At 35.1% G+C, this 9797-nt stretch overlaps 1 protein-coding gene and 1 pseudogene across 4 annotated transcripts; both read right to left on the bottom strand.

Moving 5' to 3' along the window:
• Positions 1–1957: 1957 nt before the first annotated feature.
• LOC149533400 (uncharacterized) lies at positions 1958–3333 on the bottom strand. The gene is made up of 2 exons (XM_089806627.1): positions 3197–3333; positions 1958–2851 (listed from the first exon to the last, which is right to left on the bottom strand). Exon 2 carries the CDS (start codon positions 2775–2777, stop codon positions 2136–2138), a length of 642 nt encoding a protein of 213 aa, XP_089662753.1. The 5' UTR covers positions 2778–2851; positions 3197–3333; the 3' UTR covers positions 1958–2135.
• A 1998-nt stretch (positions 3334–5331) lies between these two features.
• Positions 5332–7641, bottom strand: LOC149533399 (short chain aldehyde dehydrogenase 1 pseudogene; annotated as a pseudogene). 3 transcript variants are annotated; one of them, XR_016356838.1, is made up of 3 exons: positions 7567–7610; positions 6641–6753; positions 5332–6360 (listed from the first exon to the last, which is right to left on the bottom strand). The product of XR_016356838.1 is annotated as a short chain aldehyde dehydrogenase 1 pseudogene, transcript variant X2 (transcript). The 3 variants fall into 3 exon arrangements; XR_016356839.1 differs by lacking the exon at positions 6641–6753 and having other exon boundaries at positions 7567–7641; XR_016356837.1 differs by lacking the exon at positions 7567–7610 and having other exon boundaries at positions 6641–6793.
• Between the last annotated feature and the right edge of the window lie 2156 nt (positions 7642–9797).

Raw genomic sequence — 9797 nt, 5'->3', positions numbered from 1 at the left:
TTACCAAACTAAATTTAAATTTTTTCTGACCCATAAAAGTCAAAGAAAACTTTGGTGTGTTTGCCAAAGATAGAAAACACATTTTTTCCCATTGTCACTTTTTGGCATGCCATGATCCTACGCATACCATATACCTGACACAAGTTGAACCTATTTCAACCTATCCTTGTAGCCTCGATATTTTGATAGTTGCTAGATACAATTTTCAGGACCTGAGATCTAGAACAATTTTTTGTTCATATAGTTTTTGACACGGTATTTACAAATTTGAAGTTCCTCCTCTACTGCTCCTTAAGGTGAGTACTTTATCATTCTTAATATTCCTTCATAACATGTACTTTGATACATTAAACCTGATATCTTTTTGTTGATCATTAGATAAATGTATGATTTACTTTACTTGCATATACACTACATTTATATATGTATAGGCAAGGGGACCTAGAATCACATCACTTTCTTCTAGGTCATGCATTAGCACCCCTTTATCTATTTGGGGTTTGTGCTAATTAGATTTAGTCCAAAAGGGGTCATAATGTAGAGCCATCTTCCAATGTATGTGTGGTAAGTGGTGTCCTATCATGGATCAACATTTTTCACTATACAATTCCTTATCACTATAGGAATGTTTTGCAATGCCCTATTTCAAATTATAGTTAGGTCAACTTAGATGTTTATGGTGGCATGACATGATATGAGAAAGTGAGTATTTTTTTGGATGTTTGGGATGTATGGATGAGATTGGTGAATGCAAATGACAAGGAAAGATCTATGAATTAGTGAAGTATGTGAAAGAGTACAACTGGTACCAAATAGAAACATTATTTTGTTGTCATTGTTGGTGGTGACAATTATTTTAATGGTGGATTCTTATTATTATTCTTATTCAAGCAGTGCGCCTTTTTTTGTATTGGCATGAGCCTTTTTATATTTAGCTATAATAGTTGGATATTTAGCCCAACCTACAGTGAGCCTTACCTACAATGAGAAGACCGATGGTGGGCCTTTGTATAACAACCTTAATTAGTGTATATATTAATGAAAATTCTAGCACCTAGGGTAAATATGGATTTTCCCATCTTGGGTTTACATGTAAGTTCTAGCATCGGCGTATGGTGTTTATGTGCTTTATGCTCATATATGTTTTAATTATCTTATTATTGCATTAAGTTTTCTCTTAATTAATTAAGGTTAAAAAAATTATTTTATGACAACTGATTGCACACCCCTCCCCCGTTAGTTATTCATAGTGTGAGAAAACATGCCAATTTTTGTAGTTGTCTTTCACATAGTTGAACAACTCTTGATTTATATTTGGTAAACATGAAGCCAAGTTCATATAGTTGAGAACTCTTTGGTTCTTCGTAAATAAGAAAAGAGTCAAATCTTTTCTTCCCTAGTAAATTTTAAAGTTAATTCCACTTCATCAAATTAATGAACTTCTACTCTACAAAAAGGAGAAAATTTTCATTATTTTTATTTTATTTTAATCCCCTCTAGAATCAATCTTCTTTTCAAGATGTATTTTTTCCTTGACCTCTTTATAAATTACACACCTCTATAGTAAAACAAAATAAATAATTCACAATTTTTTTAAATTAAATCTTTAACTTTTATTTATTTGTATATTTTTTCTCAAAACAATTCTAAATAACATATTATTTTTACGTTAAAAGTAATGTTATAGTGCTGAATTCAAATCTTAAATAAATAAACAAATTTAAAACTTAGTTATTATTTAAAATTTGTATTATTAATTTGAAATGTTCTACTCCTTTAATTTCTGTCTGCTAAATCAGTTTGACGTGGATTTCTGGAGACTGGTATCATCGCAGACAGAGAATATGTTATATAGTGTTAATAATTTCATACTGCTAACAAAAAGAACTACCAGTGTCTACTTAAGAACCCCAACATGGATAATAGTCTGAATTAACAAATTTACAGTCAAGATAAGTGGAGATAAAGTGACTTCATTTATAAGAAATATCAGGCAAAACACTGTACAGAAAGAGCTACCAATTGAATCTCCTGGCGTGCTTTGCCAAATCTTTCATAGATATTGTTACATATTCAGACAAAATTTCAAGCTGGAAACATGGCAGATTTAAGCTATCGAAGAAACTCAAAAACCGTTATGGCCGATTGTTAAAGATATCAAAACCAGTAGGAGATGGAGACCACAAAGCATACGGTCTGATAGAATGGGGAGGAGTAAACAAAACCCCCGATTGCTTGTGGAAAATATGCCCCGGCGAAAAGAAATGATCAGAGTAACCTGACTGAATCTGCGGGGTGAACAAAGGCACATCTTTGAAAAGATTGGGAGAAAAGAGGCGCGGAGAGGGCAGGAACAAGTTTGGGGACAAAGGAGAAAACAAATTGCTCGGGATATTTGGAGGCGCCGGTGAATCGTTAGAGGCAAATTTGTCAAATTCTCTTTGTGGCAAAGAAAATGGCGAAAGATTGCTCCCGGAAACCCTAAAATTGGTAGCGTAAGGGCTGCGAGATGCCTCAAAAACCGGCGCCGGAGGAGGTTGAGAGTACAAATCAGGGTTACTGGCGGACTGACCTATGAGCCGCTGGACAATACTCTTGAATTCTCTGACATCTGCGTGAATTATCTCGGGAGAATGCGCGTAAATAATAACCGGCGGTCTGTATTGATTCGGCAGCGGCGGCTTCCGCACCTGATGCGATTCTCTCGAAACCCTAAGCGGCGGCGGCCTCGGACCCTGCAGTGGCTTTCTTCCGATCTTTTCATGCGAAGAATTCATAATTCTTTTCAAGCAATTCGCCTCGGAAAAATCTTCGTCCAGCCAAAGCTTCAAAAAAAATTTAAATCCTAGGTCTGTATTTAATGTAAAAGGCGTCAGTTGCAATTATGAACAAAGGAGAAGGATCTTGAATCTTTGACACAGTAAATCAAGTTACGTGAAGCATTTGAACAGAAAGATCATTTCTAATTGGAAAACTCAAAAAGTAAACATCAAAGGGCGGCCTTCGAATCGAATTGACGAAAATTTGTAAGAGAGTCAAAAGGAGCACGTTTTTTTTTTCAAAAATGTTTATTGCCTGTGTTTTGATCTCTGTGTACACCAAATGACCCTCGTTACAATTTGAGATTTCATTTCATTCTAATAAGAGCTGATAAATTTTTCGAACAGAAACAAATCATACTGTGATTTAAACTTACCTTGATTGAGCCATAAGAAAACTCTGCCTCTACTCAGGCTATTCCTCTGCTCTTATATCAGGCTATTCCTCTACTCAAGAAGCTTTGGCTCTTGAATACATTTTGCAAGAAATGCATGCGAGAAATGAGGATTTTATTGACCTCTATTTTCTGCACCAAGTCTTTCTTTGATGAAAGAGAAAATGAAAGCTCCCGACTTTCTCGCTATTTTCGAAATCGAGTTGGACTTTCCTTGCAGACCAACTTCTACAAATTCCACCCACGGGGAAGGATTTTCACCAGTCAAACATTTTCTTTGCTTACTCTTCTTCTCCTGCCATGGTCAAGTCAATGGACACAATATCAAACCCACATTTATTCTCCCGTCCATCTTATGCTGTTTCTAGATGTTATTAAAATAACAAAACTATCAAACATAGAGATAAGATAAATTTATTAATGTCTAACAAGAGACCAACAAGGCTCTATGGGATTGAAAATTTACAGAGCAAGAAGTAAAGAACCAGCAAACCACTGTGGTGGTCGGGAAAGCAAACAAAAGAGAAAGAGAACTAAATACAAGACGCAAACTAAAGGTTCTTCCTAGGCTAGAAGAAGTCCAGCACTGAGGGATACAGACCCAGGCGGGGGAGAGCATGTAGCCGTCTTTGAAATTTGTTGGTGGGATGATGTTGATAAAGATGAAGATGAGGATGAAAATAAGCCCTACAAGGTCGCATAGATCGAGAGTGAACAATGGTGAAGGTATCTAAGGGCCGCTTCACACCCCGCCCAGGGGGCAGGGGCGAGAAGAAGTTTGTAATGAGCTTCTCAGCAACCTGCTTCTAGGGGAAAATAAGTTGTAGGGTGTGATCACAAAGTTGCATCGCCTCTCGGAGATAAAGCACCAAACATCTTTGATCAGTGTCGCTGAAGGAGGTCAGTGCCCTACACTCTCTAAATAAACAATAAAATCTCCCTTTGATCTCATAATAAATAGGGCAATGGAAAATGAAGTGCAACTTAGTCTCAATCTTGGCCAATGTGCATACCTTGCAAATATGGTCCTCTCTATCAATGTGGTGGTCAGTTTGAGCTTGTAGATGGTGGGAACCAACCTTGAAAGATCCTAGCGCGAATCGAAGAGCATGGCATCAACTCTGTGATAAATATCTAGGTCAAGCAATAATCTCATTCTACATGTCTAGAAAGTGCTCAGCATAGAATGCCATCCTCGGACTTAAGCCCCCAAGCGGGTTGGTCCAAATTGTAACGAGGTACTGTCTATAGATGTCAAGTCTAATCTGCTCGTTCAACTCCTGCCTGGAAGGGAGAAGATGAGCAGGAGCATCTAACGAGAACCAAAAGAGGGGCAAGTGATCAATGTCTATCTTGATGGAGCTCAAAAGGGATGTGGCCTGGGCATACTAGCAGCGGGCTCTCACAGAGATGTCGGATCTAGCAAGCGCAACTGAGAGAAAACAATTGGAATTAGATAGCTAATAGATATAGTAGGATTTGGTAGGATAGATGTTGAACTAATATACATAATGTTCATAGGTAGAGACAACGTTCCTAATATATTTCTTTCTATTTAACAATTAGATATTGGGAGAATCAATTGCACAAGATTGTAGTATTATTATGGGTATGAATTGGCTATGCAACAGAATGTATACCCAATCTATTGACTAGGTAAACGCTTCCTTTTTTTTCTTTTTTCTAATTACTTTAGGGTAATGAATTCCTGCACTCTTACCAATATATATATATATATATATATATATATATATATATATATATAATTTTATTTTTTTATTTTTTATTTTTGTTTTGAATGTGGATGATTAAGACATTGTAATGACAGAATTTGTAGAACTTAGTTTTATGTATGTTTTGAAAGAATATGTATATACCTATAAGGAAGCCTCAATGTTAAAGTACATGTTCTCCCATTGAAAAAATCAATGTTAAAGTACACGCTAAATTTGATAGTAGTAGTTGCATCTTTTGTAATTTGTATTTAATTATTATGTTCATGTTTAATTAATGTTGACATTATATGTAGATTAATTTTTAAAGCACAAATCCAAAATATTAACAAGTTGATAGATTTTATAATTCATCTATCAAAAATCAAAAATAAAAAGATTGGATAATAGAGAAAAATATATATATATTGATGATTTCAAGATACACTACATATTTTGAACTGGAGAGCAATTTCATACGTGTTATTTAACAAGAGCACTGTAGAGAAGATGAACAACACATTAATAAATAGAACTGTAAACATGTCAAGTTTTAATCAATGATAAATCGAGATTTCTAAGAAAACTCAACTTATTATTGACCGTGTTACAACTCTCTAATGGCGAGGTGGGTCTTTGAAGGTCACAATATCTCTTCCATGAACAGAATAACCCCCGTCAACTATAAGATTATGCCCATTGATGTAAGAAGCCTCATCAGATGCTAGAAACAAGAAAGCATTAGCCACATCATCAACAGTAAGCTTCCTTCCATTAGTAGCATTCCTCTCCATCTCATCTTCAAGGACCTCCTTAGGACACATCCCATTGGACACCTCATCAAGCCACTCCTCAATCATCTTTGTCACAATCCCAAATGATGACACGGCATTGACACGTATACCCACCTTTGCCAGCTCAACAGCACCACTCTTCATCAAACCCAAGAGAGCATTCTTGGAAGCCATGTAACCATGGGAGGCATTATCAGTCTTAACGAGTCCCAAAACACTGCAGTTGAAGAGAATGGAACCAGATTTTTGTGGGATCATGACCCTAGCAGCATGCTTCATGCCCAACATGGACCCTGTCACATTCACTGCCATCACTCTTTCCCAACTCTCAACTGAGACTTGTGTGATGGAATTCCCATGAGCATGCAACATGCCCGCATTGTTCACCATGATGTCTAGACGCCCCTTCTCCTCCATTGCTCCATCTACAACCCCCTTCACATGGGTCTCTATTGCCACATCACAATTCACAAATGAAGCATGCCCATTGAGCTCTTGGCAAAGTTTAACCCCTGCCTCTTCATCAATGTCAGCAATGTACACGTAAGCACCTTCTCCCACAAATTTCCTTGCTATGGCTGCACCTATGCCATTTGATCCACCTGTCACAATTGCCACTTTGCCTTCAAATCTCCTCATCCTACACCATTCATATCCACTCAAATCAGTCAGGTATGCATAGAGGCAGTAAAACCCAACAAATCTAGATCACAATCATCACCATACAAGCCCAACAAACATAGATCATATGCATACCTACATATAATAAGCATCACCGCCAAAAAAACCCAAGAAATCTAGATAATAAGCATCACCATACAAGCCCAAGAAATATAGATCATAAACATTATAATATAGATCATAAGCATCACCATACAAGAAGTATAAAGGAAGGAAAAAAAACACAAAAGCATTATTACCCCGAGCAAGCCACAAGAAAACTCTGCCTCTACTCAGCACTGTTCCTCTGCTCTGAGTTTTGGCCTCTACTGCTCCGTAATATGGGCCTCTTATTCAATGCTCTCTTATAATGCTGGCCATGTCAGATTGGTAAAGGAAACAAAGAAAGTCATCTTACATTCATAAGTTTAAAAAGGAGGGATGAACACATAAAGTCAAGAATATTCTTCAGCAAGCCCACTTTTTAATCATGGCCTCTTATTTGTGACGTCAGCAAGCCCACTTTTTAATCATGGCCTCTTATTTGTGACTTCTTCTTTTGACTCTTTTGTTATCAACCATTCAAACTATGACACATAGATCAATCTGTTTTTAATTTTTATTTTAAAAATATATGCTATTTGAAGATTTTTTATCTTTATGTTTCAATTATTGTTCATTAGATTTTATTTAGATTTTATTTATAGAAAGTCCACTAAAAAGCTATCTTATAGACAATAGCCACCATCTCTTATATTCAATACTGAAAATTAGATTGATTATACAATTTTGTTGGTACTAATAATGAATTATTATTATGACATTTGTGTATAAGCATTGAATCAATTGTACAAATTTTATGATAGTTAAAACAAACGACAATAATGTAAAATAACTGTTTTTCTCACAACATTTGATACAATTACCTAATAAAAAAACATTAGCTAAAACAACTATTGATACCCTATTTACCACTTCGTCTTTGAATCTTCCCATCCTACACCATCCATATCCACTTAAATGCCCATCCATATCCATTCATATTAATCAAAAGAAAAAAAGGAGAAGCCTCTCTAATAATCTCTTACAATCTATATCAAGAAATAATAAAACCAACAAATCTAAATCATAATAATGCCCATAGAAGTATTAAAAAGCAAGGGAAATACATAAAAAGTATTCTTACCCTGGACAAGCCACCAGAAAAGTCTCCCTCAACTTAAAACTTTTGGCTAAATTTTGTTAGAAATAAGTGTTATATAGACCTCCATTGTGACTCTTTCCAAGTCAGAAACCTCTTATTCAAAGTTCTTTCCTTACCTACTCATTTCTTCCATCACTGATATAAAATTAGTAAAAGATATGAACGGGAAATTCGATAAAGTCCAAAGAGAAAGTTTGAATAAGTCAAGTCAACGGATTGTTTCTCTTAATATTATTTTAAGAGGCCCACGTACTCTTATTTTTGTGGCACGTACTCCTCATTGCACTTTAGATCTGATTATGTAATTAAGTAAAATATTGAAAACATGGTAGGTGGATATTATTATCCCAAGAAAATCATGTCTACATTTTCCAGAAGTCTACTTTAGATCTGATTACATAATTAAGTAAAATATTCAAAACATGGTAGGTGGATATTATTATCCAAGAAAATCATGTCTAAATTTTCCGCAAGTCTAATACAATATAATCAAATGAGATTCTTCCAATTTTGAAAACCATGTTAGAATAAATAAACAACTAAAACGAAACCATAAGCTAAAAAAAATTACATAACTAAGAACTGGTTGAAGGTTCGCATGGTGTACGAGGATGGCTTCATCAATTTATTAAATTTATTAGTCCCGCCTCTTGACTATAGTTTTCATTGTTCTAAGTTGAATTAATCTAGTTTTTGGGAATGGTGCAATCTTTTATTATACTATGATCTATACAATTATTTCTATTGAAGTGAAATTTTGTTTTTTCTATTAATTACTTTCAATTTTCTTGGTAGTATTTTTCATTTTTCTTTTAGAAAATTCAAGCAAAAATGAAGATAGATGTTTTGGAAATTAGATGAGTAGCATTTTCAAACCTTCACATGGCATTTGCTTCCTTTTTGTATGTTGATTTGCATGCATGCAATTAGGAAATAGTTAAAGATGACAGATGGACTGAATCATTTCTTTTTCCCCTTTTACTACATTTATGTCCAACATCTTCCTGAAAGAGGCTTAGGTTGCGGTCCCATGGAAGGAGACTTCCTATAAAATAGAGCAGAAGTTGTTTGCTACTTTTTAGGGAATATTTTAAAGCTAGCGGTCCATGATTTATGCTACTCAAAATTTTAGCTTCAAAATTTAAGGAAGGTATGCATTAAGAATAAGCTGAAAATTTAAATTCTCTCCAAAACAACATTTTAATTTAAAAACTAAAATTTAAATTATTGACAAGTGGAAAAAACATTCCTAAGCTGGTGGGGCTATTTCCAGCCCCACCCCTTTTTCATCGGCTTCCTAGAATTCAAGGGCTTCTACTTTTTAGGAAAAGATTCTGAATAATCCTAGGACCGCACCCTTAGTTGCTTTAGTGAGGGTTGGAGGAAATTCCAAAAACAAGGAAAAAAGATAAAGTAGAGACTTCAACATCCATCCTTTTTGAAATACGATTGTCTATTACATAACCAAGGAAAGGATCAAGCATTTCAAAAGTGAAATTCATCTATAAAATTCTTGTACAAATACACTTTCTATGCTAAAAGTAGGCATCAACCTGTGCTAATAGATGAGGTGATCTTTCCTGGTTTTAAAAATTACATATTAGTTTTGTATAAATTATTTTATTTTATCATGTCATAGTTGTGTGTAATGATGATAATTTACAGTATCAAAATTTATTGCAACTACATTTTGTGGCAAATATTACTTGTTCCCTAGCCATTTTCTAATGTTTAGTTTTATGTTATCTGATACATTTAGAATGACCTTTTATTTTTCCACATATATTCTTGATTTAATTTTTTTTATGGTTTTGTTGCAGTCTAGAAGAGGCACATTACCAGTCGTGACCCACCAGAGACTATAACTTCTCAAGTAAAAGAGGGGTGTAAAATTTATTGAATATCAAAGAGAGCAGAACAACACAAGAAACAAAGGGAACTACAGAGCTTTATCCTGGTCCACAAGTTGAACCAGCATCTAAGAGAAATCAAGGGGAAGCATCCTATGATCAAGAATATTCCAAGCCAGCCCTTGCTCATAGGCCCATTTAGCCAGACAATCAACCACACCATTCCACTCATGACGGATATGAATAAAAGACATAGAATCTAGAGAATTGCATAACTGAGTGATCTGTTGAATAACCAGAGCCAAATGCCAATCCACATGCACAAGGTTTCTTTTATTCAATAAATTCACAACCACCTACGAG

This window comes from Cupressus sempervirens, chromosome 10, assembly GCF_028749045.1.
Source record: "Cupressus sempervirens isolate cs-2001-9-10 chromosome 10, ASM2874904v1, whole genome shotgun sequence".
In the NCBI taxonomy this organism is placed as follows: Eukaryota; Viridiplantae; Streptophyta; class Pinopsida; order Cupressales; family Cupressaceae; genus Cupressus; species Cupressus sempervirens.
The sequence above is the reverse complement of the archived record's forward strand: the minus strand, read 5'-3'. Positions and strand labels throughout refer to the sequence as shown.

What these genes read in the sequence shown, in the direction of transcription:
- LOC149533400 (XM_089806627.1), bottom strand. Translation starts at nt 2,777, where the DNA reads ATGAATTCTTCGCATGAAAAGATCGGAAGAAAGCCACTGCAGGGTCCG.